General features: G+C 33.2%; 3 protein-coding genes across 13 annotated transcripts; 1 reads left to right on the top strand and 2 right to left on the bottom strand.

Annotated features, from left to right (window-relative positions):
* Positions 1-215: 215 nt before the first annotated feature.
* LOC107905916 (aminomethyltransferase, mitochondrial) lies at positions 216-3,144 on the top strand. Of its 6 annotated transcripts, none has more exons than XM_016832704.2 (4): positions 216-455; positions 1,241-1,801; positions 2,229-2,347; positions 2,471-3,144. In XM_016832704.2, the coding sequence occupies exons 2-4, from the start codon at positions 1,244-1,246 to the stop codon at positions 3,015-3,017; spliced, it is 1,224 nt and encodes a 407-aa protein (XP_016688193.1). In that variant the 5' UTR covers positions 216-455; positions 1,241-1,243; the 3' UTR covers positions 3,018-3,144. The 6 variants fall into 6 exon arrangements, with proteins under 6 accessions (XP_016688193.1, XP_016688195.1, XP_016688192.1 ...); XM_016832706.2 differs by having other exon boundaries at positions 216-462; positions 1,244-1,801; XM_016832703.2 differs by having other exon boundaries at positions 216-462.
* Positions 3,145-3,279: 135 nt separating this feature from the next.
* LOC107905915 (U3 small nucleolar RNA-associated protein 6 homolog) lies at positions 3,280-6,224 on the bottom strand. Its single transcript, XM_016832702.2, has 6 exons — positions 5,710-6,224; positions 4,927-5,583; positions 4,389-4,838; positions 3,943-4,115; positions 3,554-3,737; positions 3,280-3,463 (listed from the first exon to the last, which is right to left on the bottom strand). Exons 1-6 carry the CDS (start codon positions 6,118-6,120, stop codon positions 3,374-3,376), a joined length of 1,965 nt encoding a protein of 654 aa, XP_016688191.2. The 5' UTR covers positions 6,121-6,224; the 3' UTR covers positions 3,280-3,373.
* A 6,545-nt stretch (positions 6,225-12,769) lies between these two features.
* Positions 12,770-18,296, bottom strand: LOC107905917 (piezo-type mechanosensitive ion channel homolog). 6 transcript variants are annotated; one of them, XR_001686631.2, is made up of 5 exons: positions 18,036-18,296; positions 17,741-17,929; positions 17,490-17,651; positions 13,171-13,327; positions 12,770-13,054 (listed from the first exon to the last, which is right to left on the bottom strand). XR_001686631.2 is itself a non-coding variant. In XM_016832709.2 (5 exons), the coding sequence occupies exons 2-5, from the start codon at positions 17,743-17,745 to the stop codon at positions 12,841-12,843; spliced, it is 534 nt and encodes a 177-aa protein (XP_016688198.1). In that variant the 5' UTR covers positions 17,746-17,929; positions 18,036-18,296; the 3' UTR covers positions 12,770-12,840. The 6 variants fall into 6 exon arrangements, 3 of the variants coding, with proteins under 3 accessions (XP_016688198.1, XP_016688200.1, XP_016688201.1); XR_005913958.1 differs by having other exon boundaries at positions 17,741-17,825; positions 18,036-18,281; XM_016832709.2 differs by having other exon boundaries at positions 17,494-17,651.
* Between the last annotated feature and the right edge of the window lie 442 nt (positions 18,297-18,738).

The following is an 18,738-nucleotide window of genomic DNA, read 5'->3' as shown; positions in this document are numbered from 1 at the left end:
AAGGGTCCCTCTTATCCCCTGTACTCGTTTCTAAACTCAGTTCAATCACAGGCCCATTACATTTAGCCTCGCATAAAATCAGCAACAGACATTTAGATTCCTCGTCATGACAGCCGTTAGATTAAGCGAGTAGATACATGTGGGTGAGGTGGTCAAGACAGAGGATTGGGAAGTGGTGAAATATATAGCTCCAAAATCCTCTAAGCACCACTCGCTGACGATGTGGCTTTGTTGGCTATTTGTTTTTCTCGATTTTGCGACAAGCCCTCCTTCACCCGCTAATTTACTATCAATTGATCTTATTCTTTTTTTAAATCTTTTTAATACTGCCAATGGATGTCTTCCACCCATATATAAAAGGCTATCCTTTTTTTTATCTCTTAGCTGAGCAATGTTCTATTGTGCTATCTGAATTGCTCTCTTTTGAGTTTTGAAGAAGAATAACGCAAAGAAAGGTCCTTTGTAAGCCCTTTCCATTCTTGTTTTCTCTTATTTCATTGTTTGTTTTTATGTCTTTAACAACTTGGTATCATTATTTGTTTCTTTATGATGTGGTGAATTTGATTGATAACGCGACAGCATTGGTTTCTTTTGTTAATTACCCTTTTATGTTCCGATCGTTTACATCTCTAAAACTTGGGCATAATGGGGTGTTTTTCATTGAAGATGGTCTGATTTTTGTGTGTGTGTGTGTGTGTGTGTGTGAATGTTTGTCGTGGATAGTTCAACGCTGATTTCTAGATCGTTTTGGGTTATATCATCTGTGAAGTTCATTTGATGTTTGATTAGTAATATGGTTTTGGACTTTAAACATTGAAATTGAACCGGTTCATTGGATTGCTCGTGTGATTTTGAAGCCAGTAAGCATTTGCATTGAATTACTCTTCAACTTTAGGCGTTAAATGTACCGCATATTTCCATTCTGTTTGCTAATCATGTTTTTGACCTATGGTATTTCCCAGAACCATTTGACTTGAATATAGCACAATGATGTCAAAATCACTTTCCCCTTTCAATTAGAATGATTTCCTTTACCACTGCTTTTGCCTGTTGCTAGTCGTTTGTTTTTGTGCAACTTTTCTTAGAACTTGTGTTTCCTTAACACATAATTGAGCATTACTTGGACTATCTTCAACTACCCAACTTTTGAAGTGAGATGTGAATGCTATTCTTAGTGTTACAAGATTGTGTTACTACTTATTTCTGGAAGATTACTGTTCGTTTGATTTTTCAACTTTAGAAGATGAGGGGAAGTCTTTGGCATCTTGGGCAATCGATTACACGCCGTGTAGCTCAGGCTGACAAGAAGGCTGCAGCACGTCGATTCTTTGCTTCAGAAGCTGATCTGAAAAAGACTGTTCTTTATGACTTCCACGTTGCTCATGGTGGGAAGATGGTCCCATTCGCTGGATGGAGCATGCCAATCCAGTACAAGGACTCGATCATGGACTCTACGGTGAATTGCAGGCAGAATGGTTCACTCTTTGACGTTTCTCATATGTGTGGGTTGAGCCTTAAGGGAAAGGACTGTGTTCCATTCCTTGAAAAGCTCGTCATTGCTGATGTTGCTGGACTCGCCCCTGGAACGGGAACACTAACTGTTTTTACAAACGAGAAGGGAGGGGCAATTGATGATTCCGTGATCACCAAAGTGAAGGATGATCACATTTACCTAGTTGTGAATGCAGGCTGTAGGGATAAAGATCTGGCTCACATCGAAGAGCATATGAAGGCATTCAAGTCCAAAGGTGGGGATGTCTCGTGGCACATCCATGATGAGAGATCTCTCCTAGCTCTCCAGGTTAATCTCTAGACTCTTCTAGTTGCACGTCTCCAGCTCTGATTCTCTTTATAGATTCATTATTTTGCTTCCTTGCAACTTGTTGGTGATTGTTTTGAATCAGAAATGCATACTTCTGCTTTTTTCTTGAGTTCATTCCATGCAAATGTTTCTCCGTTCAAATGTTTTCCTTTTACTCTTGAATGGCTTGATGTGCTTGCAGTTTGCAGGTTTTGAGAGAAAGAATTGCCTGTGGTAATTGAACCTTGTTCGGGTTTAGCTGTTATTACTCTGTTTGTAGCTTGTCCTCTCACTATATGTAGAAAAAATTAGTCTTGTGTTGTCAATGATGGTGGATACGGTTTGTAGAATATGCCATTTAATTGAATTTGAAGATAAATGGATGTCATCTTAGAAAGTTGAAACATCCCCGTCTTTTGTCTTGCAGGGTCCTCTCGCTGCACCAGTTCTTCAACATCTTACAAAGGAAGATCTGAGCAAGCTATATTTTGGGGAATTCCGTATAATGTATATCAATGGTGCATTATGCTTTCTTACTCGAACGGGGTAAGCTTCCATTTGTATTTCTTCTTGCTATTCAAAGAGTAATTTGGTTGGCATGGTGATGTTATCCCTTGTTGGGATGCTGTGGGAGGACAACTGATGAGTTGTCTCTTTAATCCATCGTAGGTACACTGGTGAAGATGGATTTGAAATCTCAGTTCCCTCTGAAAATGCCGTGGATCTTGCTAAAGCAATCTTGGAGAAATCTGGAGGGAAGGTTAGGTTGACAGGACTTGGAGCTCGAGACAGTCTCCGACTTGAAGCCGGCCTGTGTTTATATGGTAATGACATGGAGCAACATATAACACCAGTGGAGGCTGGACTGACCTGGGCCATAGGGAAGAGGAGGAGAGCAGAAGGTGGATTCCTAGGAGCTGAGGTAATCCTTAAACAACTGGAAGAGGGGCCGTCAATCAGGCGAGTTGGCTTCACCTCCAATGGTCCACCTCCTCGATCCCACAGTGAGATTCAGGACGAGAAAGGGAACAACATTGGTGAAATCACCAGCGGAGGATTTAGTCCTTGCCTTAAGAAGAACATAGCAATGGGATACGTGAAATCTGGGTTACACAAGGCAGGCACCAAAGCTAAGATTTTGGTAAGAGGAAAGGCTTATGATGGGGTTGTCACGAAAATGCCATTTGTACCTACAAAATATTACAAACCATCCTAAGATCAATTTTACATTTCAGGCTCAGCTCCAACATATTTCTCCTTGGCTCCAGTTATCGAGTTTCCTTGTTTCCAGTAAACTTTTAAGCCCCTGCAATTAATGCTAATGGATCTGGTTTTTCTATTAACTGACAGGGCATGCTATGGTTTGTTAATTTATCGTGTGTTAAATTTAATTATTTTTCTCGAGTTCATGTAGTATAATCATATCTAACACTACTTTGTCTATTGGAGTTATGGTTTAAATTTTACTCAAAATTCCCTTTCGGAACTTAAGATTACTGGATTTCCTCTGTTTTCCCTAAGATAATAGACATCAAAATTGCAGAAACTGTCAAAAATATGCAGAAATTATAACTAATCAGGGGAAGTAAAATCTACAGCAGAGTCCTTTAAGGATTTCCGAGCCCGCCAATAGATAGCAGCAGCAGTTTCTGTTGTTCCCAACTGTAAAAATGGGTTGGGAGACAGTGAGTGAGGACATGATACAAGTTAGAATCCGAGCCAATGGTTTGAAAGAAATCACATAAACCGCACCTTAGTTTCCAGGGAATGGTAATCTTTCCATAAGCTAGTGTCTTGGTCATAAGTTGCAAGTGCAGCTTCGTACAACTTTCGGGTATTTACTAGAGAATCCTCGTTGCCAAGAGAAGCAAGATTTGACTCTAATTCAATGCAATTTTTGTATAATGCAAGACCTGGATGAGGTAGAGCCAGGAATCTACAATTTGCAGAGGACAAAAAGTTAGAAACTTCTAACATTGACGGAGAACTTTTCTAGACAAATTGATCCTGTTCTGGTACTTAACATATAGATGCAAAAGCACATCAGCAAGCAACTCTTAAAACTTAAAATTCCTCTGGGGATACAATCGAGGGCAAAATAGAAGTAATAAGAAACATTGACTGAAGAGATGAGAACATACCGCTTATAAACCTCTCTTGCATGTTTAAGTCCATCCTTTTGAAGGATGAAATTAACTACAGCTGAAGAAAGAGAGAACCCATTCTCACTGCCACCATATTTAGCGACTGCTTTGAGAGAAAGTTCAATCAGCTTCTCAAAAGATTTTTTCTGATTTGCAAAGAATTTGAGAGCCTGCAGAATGAGATAGCATTACACCAGGACTTTCATACTCATCAACTTTATTGCCTTTCTGTTTCTGATGTAGTAGGTGAAGAAATAAAAGTACAGTAACTTTTCATACACAAACAATGCACAGATGATAAAGCGCATTCCAATATGTTTAGGCAAATCATGACTTCAGGGAATCCAAGGTTCATTCAGCAAGGGGATTATCAACAAATAAACATCAACTAGAGCATCGAATAGAACAGAAAAGCAAAGATGGAAATTAATGCTGAGACATACCATTATCCACAAGCTCTCAGCTTCTGATATTGACATTTTTGTTAGAACAGTTCTAAAAAGTTCAAAGATGGATAATGCATCAGCCTTGCTAGGAGAAAGAGAATCCTTTGTGATACATCTAATGTCTACTGAAACCCTTAAAAGCCACAGTTGTACTGAATCTGAAATTTTTCCACTGCAAAGGTTCTCTGCTACTTTCTTGGCTTCCTCCAATCTCCCCAGTTGTGTGTAAAATGAAATACATTGGCAAGCAAGTTCTTCAGTAAGACACCCTGTTGTTTCAGCCTTCTCATAAACCTTCAAGATATCTGAAATATAGCTGGAGGCATGATTGGATAAGCTAAAGGCTTCTACTTCTCCTCTTTCAGAAGCAATGGCATCCAGCAAAAAATTTATGTACAATTTAAACATCGTGGCTGAAGGCACTGCTTTTATTGCCTCTTCATAAACCTGTACATGGCAGAGAAATAATGTATATGATTTCATAAATATGCTCGCTAGATTTTTACTAGGTAATATATAGTTAATAGCTTCAAACCTGAACTGCCTTTTGCAACCGAGAATACATGGCATCTTCATTCTTCTCCCCCGTAATTGAGGCATCAGGCATTTCAAGTCTTGCTAACCAATCCCAATATTCAGGATCAGCTGAAAAGTCTCTCTTCATATCCCTCAGTATCTCAATACGAAGCTCCTCTGAATCTGCCACCTCTATTGATTCCAGTATCTCAAGAAATTGTTTCCTGAGGCTAAAACTAGAAGGAAGTGCTTGAATTGCCCCACCATATATCGTTTTAAGAAGCCCCGATGCATGCTCTGAAAACAAATCCAATTTCTTCTCAGACTCTTCATCTGACACATGATCATTGTTTTCTTTGTCTTCATCATCAAGGGACATAAACAAATCTGTGTTTTCCTCCTTCCATTGCTTTTCATCGGCATCCTTTTTATCACGAACTAAGGTTCCTTTATCCTCCCCAAGAGCAACCTTTCGAGCTTTTAGCTTGTTAAGGTAAGTAAGTTCCATCCTAAGATACTCTACCCAAAGGTCTTCTGAGTTAGGACACATTCTCAAACCACTTTGCATTAAAGCACGAGCAGCAGCCACATTCAAGTTATGATCAAATTCCCAAGCTGCTGCATATATCCAAACTCCTGGCAGCTTAGGATGGAACCTAATCACTAGGGCCAAAACCTACAATAGTTTTTGAAAATCAACAAATTTAAATTATCATTCACCTCTAAAACCCAAATTACACCCCCACCAAAAAAAATCTTCTTTTCCATATCCAAACAGAAAATAAGAAATTAAAAAACGTACCTTTTTCATTCTCCCATTCTTTCTCTGCCTACAAAACTCAAGGTACCGAAACCAAAGCTCAACATCTCCTTTATACCTCATAACGGCAAGTCTATATATCTCCATGATTCTCGAGACGGGGGCGAAATCGGAAACCGATTTTCTCGTCTTGGTCTTCTTCTTTCCTTGGCGCAAGAGTTCACGAGTTGCAGCTTTTTTACGGAGCCGGCGGAGAGCGTCGAGCTGAGTCTCGTAGTCGATATAGGCAATGAAATCTTGCTTGAGGGGAGAAGGCCGCTTGAGTCGGTATTCGAACTTGCGACGTTGCTTAACTATCTCGGCGATCTCGCGACGAGTGAAGATACCTCGACTTTCGAGGTCATCGAGCTCGTCCACCATGCGCTCGAGACGGTATTGAACTACGTCCGCCATTGCTGCTTCGTGCTGAGCTGAGAGAGTGGGCGCGTGTTTAGGGTTTAAGAAAAGATTATAGTCCTAGGGGGGAAGGAAAAGAATGGGTCTGGTTCGGGGTTTTTATTTTGTTGGGATTCGAAATGATGGTTAGCTTTTATGCAAGTGGACTGGGCTTATGTTTGAATCAGATCAAGATGAATTTGGGCTTTCAATTTATGCCCACTCCGTTTCATTAGTAAAATATTTTTAGATTAAGGGTCTGTTTGATTGAATGAATTGATTTTCCGGAAAATCATTTCCAACTTTTCCAACGTTTGATTGGTGGAAAACATTTTTCATTTGGAAAATGAACTCCAAAACAAGGGAAAATGGGTTACATTTTAGGGAAAATGTCTTACTCTTTCAATTTCCGTAAGACATTTTCCGTGCTCTCTGCTCTATCCCTCATTCATTCCTTCCTTCATTTCCGGTAGAAAATTGCTTCTATTTATCAATTTTCCAGTAACTTATTTTTTTAATTATTCAATACTTGTTTTTTTAACACAATTACAAATAATTTATTTGATATTAATTTTTTTCAATTTATAACGATTAATATTGTGGCTTAATAATTGAGTATTATTATAAATAAATCATTGAAATATATGTAAAAACAATTTAAAGTATAAAAATTTATTAATATATATCAATATATGTAAAAACAATTTTTTCGAAAAATATTTCCAGGAAATCTGCCAAATAGTCGAAAATATTTTACACAGATTCAATCAAACATCAGAAAATATTTTCCAGTAAATCATTTTACAGAAAAGTAAAACATTTTCCCGAAATCATTTTACGGAAAATATTTTACTGGCAATCAAACAGACCCTAATATTGTTAAAAGAAAACAATGTTTTAGCATTTTCATTAGAAAAAAATGATTCATTTGGCTAATGTTAAAGGTTAAATTTAGCTAAAAAAGAATAAGGGTTAAATTGAAAAAAATGTAAAATTGATAACTAAAAAGTTCATTATTCCTACTAAAAATATAAGGATCAAATCCCTAATTTAAATATAGTATAAGAACCAAAATAATAATTTAATGTGGTAACCAGTGTGGTAGTCAAGATGTACTCATACTGGCATGACACTATTTGTTTTATATGTCATGTTAACAAAAAATTAAAAATTATAAAACATTTTAATTTTCAATAAAAAGGAACCCGAAATTCTTATCAACCAATTAATTTGTAATTGAATTTTTATTTATTGACCAAAGGCCTCATTCTTTTTTTAATTCAAACCAAAACGGAACCTTAAAAGAATGAATGGGAAACTTCTCTTTACTTTAATAGAATAGGAGGTTTACTTACTGAGTTTTTCTTTGAATTGAATTCAAAATTGTTCAAATTGTATAATCGTCAATTACTGACATTGGTAAATGGCCCAAAGCAATTTGATTCGATATTCAATAAAATTATAAATAATTTATAAAAATTAAAAAGAGATCAAGTACACGTAAATTACCATGTAGGCTGTCATGTTTAACAAATTAATGATTTAATCAGTATTTTCATTAAAAGCAATAATTTAATTCTTCTTAAAAAGTTGATGATTAAATTTATTAATACTAGTACTATATTTTAATCCAAATCACTAATATTATTTGAAAATTTCATTAGTCCATTGACTTGACACAGGTTTTCGTAAAATGCCCAAAATCCAAATTGCAAAACTGGCTTGCTAATTAAAAGCTGAAATTATCAACCAACCAGCAATAATGGGTTCTTATTTATTTTTGTAACATATGCCCAATAATATGGGGTGATTGGTTTTAATATTTGCTTATAGTTAAAAATTATTGTCTTCTTATGTATATGTGATACTTGTTAATATAATATTGTGATCATACCTGGAGAATAAGGTCTATATTCAAATTATATCATTCTTATTTGGGTAATCTATAATGTGAAAATAATTTTAAATGTGGAAAGAGGTTCAATCTCATCATTGTCAACTAATTTAATGTCTTTTCTTTTTGCCGAGATCAACCCATTAAAGTCCAGTTGTATCTTTATTTCTTTTTTAATAGTTTAATGCTACATTAACAATTTCAAATTGCAAAATATCAAATCCAAATGAAAATCTTGAAATTCAGGATGAAATTATTGATGTGATATTAAGCTATTGAAAATGAATAATATCACTGTTTCATACAATATTTTCTCTCAAAGTCCAAGCGTATTATTTATGTCCATGTTGATGAATTACTTAAATGCCAAAGAAAATTGATGACAAAAAATATATTTAGAAAAAACAGAACAATATGTTGATTCCTTTAACATTGGTTTCACATCCAACTTTATTTTTTTATCAGACAAAAAAATATAAGTTGAAGAGTTAAAAAAAGAAAATTAATAGAAAACTAAAATAACAATTTTATAAAATCATTACATGTTAACATTTTTAGGTGATACCTTCTTACCATTTAACTCATTCTTTTCTTTGATATTAATTGATAAAGTAGTTGTGTTGAGGTTTTGAAAAATCAGACATAATGTGACACCCTATCTGTATCGAGAGAGGCGACAGATATAGCAACTGTTAAAAGAAATGGATAGGGGAAACTTCAGATGTTAACACAAGTTATTAACTTCTATTTTCTTTTTGTTGTTGGTACGTTTTTTAAAAATATTATTTTATTAAAATGTTGTGTTGTTCGGAAAATGAATTAAGTACAAGTTAATTTAAAAAAACGACTGATATAAATTAGTGAACTTTATTACATTTGTAATATTGTTCCCAGTTATTCACTTTTAGGCTTTTCATGTTACAATTACACAGATAGTGGGAGCCAAGTAGTACAAGTAATGCACACACAAATTTATAATAAGAAGAAAACATGATAGGACAAAGTTACTTCAATCCCAAGCAACACTGTCGGTACTTAGCTTCACAGGTATTAAACTCACGGTATTCCGCTTCCGCCTCCAAATCCTCCTCCATATCCTCCGCCAAACCCACCGCCATGGGAACCAGCACCTCCCCCCCACCACCGCCTCCGCCTCCTCCTCCGCCACCAAGCCCTCCATTTCCAGACCCAAACCCACCTCCAACTCCACCCCCAAAACCATATCCAGCACCTCCTTTGCCACCCCCACCTCCACCGCCACCGCCACCGCCACCACCACCTCCCCCACCACCTAAGCCGCCACCAGCACCAGGCCAACCGAATCCACCACCATAACCAGGGATATAGGGGAAGAACGATTTACTCTCACCAACCGCATGCACTTCCTTTTCACTCACTAGCTTCCTACCATCAATACAACCGCAAAGAAAAATAACACCAACAAGCACGAAGACAGAAACCCTGCAGACAGTCATCGTTTATGCTAAGAATTGTTATAAATATTTCACAACGTGCAATGAGAAAAGTACTCAAAATGATAGAACATTTATATAGATGTCCGAGAAGTAAAACTGAGTAATAAAAATTGCCAGCAAGGTTAGGGTACTTAAAAAGGTGAAATAGTAAAATGCCTCCTATCATCAATAATCCGTGCTGAGACATGGAAGTTAATATAGCCAGCTGCGCCTAGGGAAAAAGAGACCCACTACTTTAAGCGTTGATTTTGGTCTTTGGATCATTGATCGAAACCAACGCTATTGAATGAAATAATTGGCTATTGCTCTTATTTTAATTCAATGTTGAAGACCTTCCTTCATCTAACTTTCTCATTGGCAATCTTATCAATTTTAATTGGCCTCACATTGAGGTCCTAACAGTTGTCTCCATGACGATTATCTTCTACGTCCCAAGCATTACAAAGAACCAACCATATGGTGAAACTAAAGTACATTCTTTGGATTAAGCTAATTAACAACGCCGACCAAAAACAAACGGCCAGAAAACAGTTAAATTGTACTGTTCCATTAAAATCAACCTGGCCCTTAACATTAAACTCCAATCCCGTCTTGCCCTCCCTTTTCTCTTTTGTATCAAACTTTTCGGTGGTTACACTAAAATTCTTCCATTGAATTAAATGAATTTGTTGGTTTAAAAGTCATCTTCTCGAAAGGGAAATGAGAAACTACCCAAAATCTGGTGTATCATCAGCACTTATAAGTTGGCTGCCGACTCTTCGCATCATGAGACCAGAAAAAAGAAAAGTTCGGATGATCCCCTTCTCTGGTATCCAGACCAGAAAAGAGGATAGAAAAAAGGTTCCTTTGGCACACGTGAATCAAGCCTGGTTTTCAGCCTTTGGAATGGTGCTTTTGGTCACCGTTCGTCATAATGGAGGTAGCGGCAGGTGTTAACCGTTAAGGATTAACTGTCTGTCTCGTTGGATGGTTAACATGTATATATACTTCGGAAACCAATAAAGAAAAACCAAAAAGACAATTGATATACTTGCTACGATGTCCGTTTATTTGCATAGCTTTAAGCAAGTGTGATAGAGTTCACTTATGCCTGTTGAGTCGAGTAATATGGAATTTAATGTCCTTTTGAGTAAAGCTATCAGGTTCTAGTTTTGTGGATAGAGAAAACAACACTATCTCTCCTTTAGGGATCTGATTTGGCTCGATGTCAGGACTTGATATAACTACTGGACACCAGAGCATCAGACCCCAAAAAAAGAAAAATTCATATATGGGGTCTTAGCTTTCCTCAGCGTAAACACGGGCCGGGAAACTTTTGAGTTTACAGATAGACGCATTGAAAAATCAGATATATTGCGTCTGCCGCTTCCTGATGGATCAGCTAAGCCAACCTGCAGCACCATTGCTATCCTCGTGTATAATAAATCGATAATTAAAACCATCCACTTAAAATGCCCCTCCTATTTAGAGCTGAAAGCATATACCATATAGATTCAAAAATAATAATCAAAACAACAATTCAAGGCTTGAAGATGTCATTTGGACGCAGACTTTACAGGCATTGTTAAATAATAAAAAATAAAAAAGCTAAAGACGAAGGGTCAATTTGTGGGCACTTTCGGCAGTGGAGAAGTCGCAATTTTGCAACTTTTAATTTGGACAAATAGGCAGGCCTTTTTGGATTCTCTATTCAGTATTTAGGGCCTTGCTATACCATAATGGGCTGATTCCGGGTTCTAAGTAAGTTCAAGCATGATTCTCTTTGACATGTGCAATGAGAGATGGTTGATTTGTTTCACTACACATTATTTTACAAATTAGAAACAGCAATATGGAAATGCTTCACGAACTTCCAATTGTTTCAACCAAAACATGAGTTTGCATAAATGGATTAATGTCGGGTGCATCTTTCAACCACCATACGGATTAACATATATAAGTCAAACATGTTACATTCACACTTAAACTAAAAGAAATAACCGATTCCAATATCTGAATAAGCTCAACTACGTAAAGAATTTGGAAAAATCAGCACAAAATCAAAGTGTTAAAAGTCAACAAAATGATTCAAAATAAAACAATATTCTTGTAGGATTTTACGCTGGTAGAGGAGATAATAGATTTTAGTTTCATAATTTTAAATCTTACAAAAGTACTTCTAGCCTGTATATAGATAGGTTTATAATTATATTAATCAAAACCCAAGTTTTTAGCTCAAACAACTTCTGTTCTTTCATAAAATTACTGCTAAGATTGTTCCAATTACAGTAATTGTTTCATCAATTTCGTTTAGTTATAGGACAATAGAAGACTACGTATATTGTGGCATGCCAAAATAAATAATAATATAGTAAAACTAAGGCCAGTTCTTCATTGCTTTTGAAAAGTGCTGTGGAGAAGTGCTTTTGAAAATTTTAAGTGTTTGGTATTGCTGTCAAAATAAAATATCCATTTTAGACATAATATTATAAAGTAACAAATATGTATTTAAATAATATTCAAATTAGTTAATATTATGATATTTTAGCAAAAATATAAAAAATAATTTATTATAACTTATTGTTAATATTTTAATAATAATAATTTTAATTTTAAATATTTCTAAGTAATTAATATTAATTATTTATTAAATTTAATTAGAATATATAAACTATATTTAAATATTTAAATATAATAATTAAATATTTGTAATTAGATATTGACACAATTGTATTATTATAAAAATTATTTTTTATTTTTAATTAATGCTTTTAACACATCTGTATTATTTTATTTTAAAATGTATTTGAATATATAACTCATATTAGATATTAACATAACATAGAAAACATAAACCTAACAAATTAAAATATTACATATATTTGGATTAAAGTTTTAAAAAAGGATAATATTTATATACCAAATATAAATTCACAATAGACATGTACTAAGCATATACATAGAGCTACTCTAATATTGTTCTCAATTATATTATTTCTTTATAATTAATTTAACTTGTTCAAAACTATTAAGAACATATATTATATAAATATGTGGTTTCCAACTAGGAAGCTCTCAAATTTTCAACTGCAATTTCATTGAGCAAATTGAATAAAAATTGCATCCAGAATGGCAAAAATGTCATCAATCTCCAAAGTCTAGTTTGCAACTAAATACTTCATATCTGTCCAGGAAATTTTTCTTATAGAAAGAAAACACTTCAAACCATCTTAAACTAGTAATATGGGGAAAAGACTATTAGATGGACAAGTGTCAGACACAGGAAAGACTCAAATGAAATCAATTTCATAATATAAGATTCTAGGAAGAGGGAAGAGTGTAATGCATTTCATTTAAAGGTTCAGCTAAAATCTTTAAATAGAATCAGACCTATAGTAATAAAACTAGTACATACCATGATGTAAAAAAAAGTACAAGAGAAACAGAAGAGTAAATTTCAGTCCACTCAGATGTTGAACATATTTTGAATAGACCAACAAAATTAACTATCCACTGTAACATACTTGATAACTCTATAGGGAGTTGATACACATAAAGCATGAAAATGCTGAAGCCTGCATAAAAATGGAGAGCCTTCCACAACCTTAACAAAAAAGAAACAGAACATAAGCTACTAAAAACATTAACCAATGATAAAATCAAATCCATTAACAAAGAAAATGAAATAGAACAATGTACAAAGAGTCAAGAAGCAATCACCTGAATAATCCTAGAAAATTGCTAGTCAAAGACCAATCCACTATCCCAATACAGCTTCCAATGAAAAATGGCAGAGAAATCCACGAGGGATGGCTAATTCCCACAACCAGCTGAATAGCAGGTAGAAGCAAACAGGAAGCAACTTTAAGATGGGAACCTTTCATGAAATAAAAAACCCGATCATTTCAGTTGGCTAACCAGCGAAATAGCAAACTACCAGTCATACACATTATATGTTATTAATGCAGTCTGTGCATACATTGGATATTACTAAGTTGGCAAGGATACAACTCAATACTGCATGAAACACAAAGCATTTGTTCGCTGAGAAAACTCGTTTGTTCTGTTACCACATGAAAACTCTTGACTAGATTGACAAGAACTCTAAATTGAATATGAGGCAAAATAATGCTTTAGAATGTCACAGCCCGATTTCGACCCTAACCGGACATAGTAATTTCTGGACCACGAATCCGAGTCTGAAAAATATTTTAATATTATTTTATGTGTTTATTATGTATTAATTTATATGTGTGAAAGTTTTGTGAATTAATTTTATTGTTTGTGTGCTTAATTTAATAAAAGGACTTAATCGCGTAAAATGTGAAATTGACTAATTATTGTGTAAAGTGCTAACTTGCTAATGTCTTTATAATGTGAAGTCCTTAATAGGAAATTAGGCCATTAATCAAGATAGTGGACGGCATTATGCTTATAATTTATAGTTTTTATATTATGTATAAAGGTTTTAATAATATATTATATTATAAAGTTAATATATTAAAAGACAAACAAATTAAAAGCCACATTTTCATCTTATTTTGACCGAAACTAGAGAAAAGAAAAAGAAAGAAACCTAAGCTAGGTTCGGCCATCTTTTGAAGCTTAATTCAAGGTTAGTTTTTGTTTGGTTTTTGATAATTTTTACGTTTTTTAGATCGTTGCTTTGAATACTTCAAAACTCATGTCTTAATTTTGTGAATTGTTGATGATTTTGAAATGTTCCATTGATGGATGCTTGAGCTTTGTGATAGTTGATGATGAAAAATGAAAGGTATGTGAAAGATTAACATGTTTGAATTTTTGGTGAAATTGAGTAATTAGGGCTAAATTGTGAAAATAATTTTTTAGGGACTAAAATGTGAAATAAATGAAATGTGTGGATCTGTATGAACACTAGGAACATTCGGCCCTAGTATGGTGTGATTAAATTTTGTGTATTTTGTGTTTTGTGCAAAAAGGACTAAATTGCAAAAAGTGTAAAATGTTAGGGGCAAAATGGTAATTTTCCCATTTATGTATTTTTGGATTTAATTGAATGATTTGATGAATAAAAAGGCTAAATATGAATATGTTTAGATCAAGAAACAAAGAAAACGGAATTGGATTGGGGAAAAACGAAAGTAGTCGAATAGTCGAATGTGTTCGTCGATATCCGAGGTAAGTCAATTAGCAATTAAATGTTATCTAAATTAAATATATGCTTATTATATTTATTTTACATATGATAAGCTGAAACTTAATATATTCAAATTGAATGAAACTTTAAATTTTATTATTGATAGCCGAATACAAGAATTTACTTTGGTAAGTTGATATTAATGATGCAAATTACATGTATGTTAGCTAAAGTTTGTTTAAAGTTCAATAATATAGAACTAATAGTGGATACTATATGTATATACATGTATAAGTTCTTGAATTTAGTTAAAAGTATGTATGTTAATATTTATATATACAAAGTTCAGATATATTTGTATATACATGAATAAATTCTTGAATTTAGTTAAAAGTATGTATGTTATATTTATATATAAAAAGTTCGGATATATATGTATGTACATGAATAAATTCTTGAATTTAGTTAAAAGTATGTATGTTATATTTATATATATAAAGTTCGGATATATGTGTACATACATGAATAAGTTTTGAATTTAGTTAATGTTGAATGTTATATATGTTTACAAGAGGTTCGAATAGGTATGTATATATGAGTACAAATTATTGGATTTTATTAAAAGTATGGATGTTACATATATATATGTATAATATATTTGTATATGTTTGGATCGAATAAGCATGTATATATATGTATAATTGCTTATATTGAGTATAAGTATGAAATTATATATGTATATGTTAAATTCGAAAATGTATGTGTATACAAGTATAAGTACTTGTTTCGAATGTAAGTATAAAATTATACATGTATATATGTTAGATTTGAATATGTATATATGTACATGTATAAGTTATATTGAAATGGGGTATGAAATTATATAGGTATATGTGAGATTTGAATGTTAAATGTACATAGCATGTTATAAGTTAAATAGTATGATATTAGTAGTAGTATCTAAAGTATGAAGGTATATATAAATGTGTCGGTTGAATCATTGATATATTAATGTTGGATTTGGTGATTGAACTTTATATATATATACATGTGGTTCAAGAATATAAGTTATAAATTTTGGGTTGAATTTTTATGTATGGATTTTATATACATATATAGTTTGAATATGAGTTACAACTTATATGAAATGAGATTTCAGGCTCAGTGTCTAGAAGGCTTATCGCCATTGAGATAACTCAGCCTTTATGTTTAGCAGGCTAAGTGCCGGTGATCTGAACCAGGTTATAAGCCTAGCAGGCTAAGTGCTGGTGATCTGAATTAGGCTATAAGCCTAGCAGGCTAAGTGTCGGTGATCTGAACCAGGTTATAAGCCTACCAGGCTAAGTGCCGGTGATCTGAACCAGGTTATAAGCCTAGCAGGCTAAGTGTTGGTGATCTGAAGCAGGCTATAAGCCTAGCAGGATAAGTGTCGGTGATCTGAATCAGGCTTTAAGCCTAATAGGCTAAGTGCCGGTGAATCTGTTTAAATTAAGTGATTATATGCATTGGGTATATATATAATTTTGGTTATATGTAATGGATAAATATATGAACATTTGTTTCTACGTATTTGATGAGCATATAAACGTTCGGATCTTTGTGTTTAGTGAGTAAGTACGTATATTGGTTGTTATGAAATTATTGGATATATATATGTATGCATTCGACATTTGTGGATTATAAGTATATATGTGCATTCGACACATGTAATTGATAAGTATAAATATATGTTTTTGGCATATGTATTTGAATAATTATATATATAAATGCACTCGATGAAGTGCAAGAGATAAGTACACTAGCAATCAGTATATGCAGTTAGTGAGTATGTTTATAACTTGGTTATGCATATAATGAATATACATATGTTCGTTTATATGTATTAATTAAATATACATTCTTTTAGATATCAACAAAATGACTTAAGATAGCAATGTTTGAATAGTAATTATATTTGGTAATTGTGATCTCAATAAATTTACTTAAGGAATTATATGATTATTTTATATGTATAATAGATATGCTAAAGACTTACTAAGCGATAAAAGCTTACTTTGTTAGTTTACGTCCATTTGTTTTATAGATAAAAACAAAGCTGCAGGCTCGGGGATCGTCAGAAAAGATCATCACTCTATCTATTGTCTCGGTATTGAAATGTTTAAATTTTAACTTATGGCATGTATAGGCTAGATAATGATTTGGAAGTACTGTATATATAATTAATAGCCATACGAAAATGGCTTATTTTCTTATGGTTTAACGGAATCGAAATGTTTTGTTTTGTTTTAAAAGGTTAAAGTAGAATTTATAATTATACTTACTTAAAATTTGACTAAGCTTAATATATTTCAATTTATATATATATACAATGCTTATATTTTGGTTTGGAAATAGTAGATTTAAACCTATATTCAAACGAATTGCATATAAATGTTAAATTCTTGAATTCTACTGAATGTCTGTATTGAGTTGTGTTTTGTCTAGTAATGCCTCGTAACCCTAATTTAGCGACGGATACGGGTTAGGGGTGTTACATAGAAGTTCTAGTAGCTAACTTATAAGCTTTAAGTAGGCTACAGAGATCAATAATTTCACCTCTAATCCACAAGGCCCCAAAGATCACAAGGGAAATATTCCACTGGTAAAACATGTGCTATCATTAACACAAAATGAGAAGAGAATAATAATGCTTCACTGCTGCTTTAGAAGAGGGACAGTTGGGGGAAGAGTGTTGAACTTGATTTAATTCATTTAACAAAGTGAATAAAATCAACTCTAGTTCATATCCTCTGCATGCAATGAGTTAATCCTAAAACATGCATATATGATTGCTAAATGGATCCTGTTTTGGGTGGAGAGAGTACATAGTGCAACAATATCACTACATAAAAAACATTTAGAAAAATAAGGAAATACTTACAAACCTAATTGGTCAACAACTGTTAAGAAATGACCCCAACAAGTATACCGCCACGGAACAAGACCGAATCTGTTCCCATGTATATCAAGCAATGCAACTACTAGCACTAGAAGTTGTGTAACCAAAAAATAGATCACTGTGGGAGATCTCCAAAACTGGATTCTGTAAAAGCATAGCCAAAGGGACAAACTGTCAAAATATGCAAAGACTGAAGGAACAGAAGAATTAAAGAAAACAAAATATATCCTCACATCATAAAACCAATTAGCTTGAGCCACCAAACATCTCCTACACTCTGTTTATAGCCTCCAACATCCCATATAACAAGATATGCAACTTGTGAAAGAAAAACAAGTAGGGAAAAGATGATAACAGGCCATAGTAACAAATGTTTCCTCTTGAAACGAAATCAAACAATTAATTTTAAGGAGAAAGAATTTCTGTAAAATCAATCAATTAATTTCTGTAAAAATCAAATAATCAGAAAACAACTAAAAAGTAAAGCATAATGAATAATTAAAGAGAAGAAGAAGAAAAGAAACTCACCGACGGAAGAGGAACAAAGAACCAGAGGAAAGAACTTTGAAAGAGAAAATGTGAAAAAAATGGGTATAGCCAAAGAACCAGAGAAAAGATCATAATCGGTGTAGGTTGCGAAATAAATAAAAAAGTATTTAAAAGAAGCAAAAAAGAAAAAGGGGTTCCATGGTGCCTCACTGCTGTATAGTCAATGTTGTCCACTCCATTATTGCAGCGTCCTGTTTTTCAGTGTTTAGAAAGACTAATATTTAAAAAGTGCATCACTATAATAGCACAATTCTGTTTTTTTTCCTTTTATATTGAAAAAAGCAACTTTTCCCGGCCTCAATATCCAAAATGATCAATACAGCATATTTAGCACAAAATAACTTTTCGATTATTTTCAATTTCCATCTTTTAAAAAATTTAAGATAGTTAATTATAATATTAATATTTTTTTATTAATTTCATTACTTTAATTGATATACTATAAAATTTAACACTTAATGTTTATATGTTATATATAAATGTTAACGGTGTGTATAAACATTAAGGATAAATTTATTAAATTAATAGACATAACTTTAAATATTGAATTTATTATTATACCAACAAAAAAAATATGTATAACTGATGAAAATATTAATACTATGATTATTTGTTCTTAATTACTTATTTTTTAAATTGATAATATTAAATTATTTTGATTTATTTAATAATATCTAAATTG

Source organism: Gossypium hirsutum, chromosome D05 (genome assembly GCF_007990345.1).
Source record: "Gossypium hirsutum isolate 1008001.06 chromosome D05, Gossypium_hirsutum_v2.1, whole genome shotgun sequence".
Taxonomy (NCBI): Eukaryota; Viridiplantae; Streptophyta; class Magnoliopsida; order Malvales; family Malvaceae; genus Gossypium; species Gossypium hirsutum.
This window is presented reverse-complemented; position numbering and strand designations above follow the sequence as displayed.

Bases quoted from the DNA above. Each gene is read 5' to 3' on its own strand.
- LOC107905916 (XM_016832704.2), top strand. From the start codon at position 1,244: ATGAGGGGAAGTCTTTGGCATCTTGGGCAATCGATTACACGCCGTGTA. The intron at 1,802-2,228 runs GTTAATCTCTAG...TTTGTCTTGCAG, and splicing joins GATCTCTCCTAGCTCTCCAG to GGTCCTCTCGCTGCACCAGT. The intron at 2,348-2,470 runs GTAAGCTTCCAT...AATCCATCGTAG, and splicing joins TGCTTTCTTACTCGAACGGG to GTACACTGGTGAAGATGGAT.
- LOC107905915 (XM_016832702.2), bottom strand. From the start codon at position 6,120: ATGGCGGACGTAGTTCAATACCGTCTCGAGCGCATGGTGGACGAGCTC. The intron at 3,738-3,942 runs GTATGTTCTCAT...TGCAAATTGTAG, and splicing joins GCAAGAGAGGTTTATAAGCG to ATTCCTGGCTCTACCTCATC. The intron at 3,464-3,553 runs GTGCGGTTTATG...CCATTTTTACAG, and splicing joins ACCATTCCCTGGAAACTAAG to TTGGGAACAACAGAAACTGC.
- LOC107905917 (XM_016832709.2), bottom strand. The intron at 13,328-17,493 runs GTTTGTAAGTAT...ATTTCATGAAAG, and splicing joins AACAGTTGTTGACCAATTAG to GTTCCCATCTTAAAGTTGCT. The intron at 13,055-13,170 runs GTGATTGCTTCT...TTTTTTGTTAAG, and splicing joins AATTTTCTAGGATTATTCAG to GTTGTGGAAGGCTCTCCATT.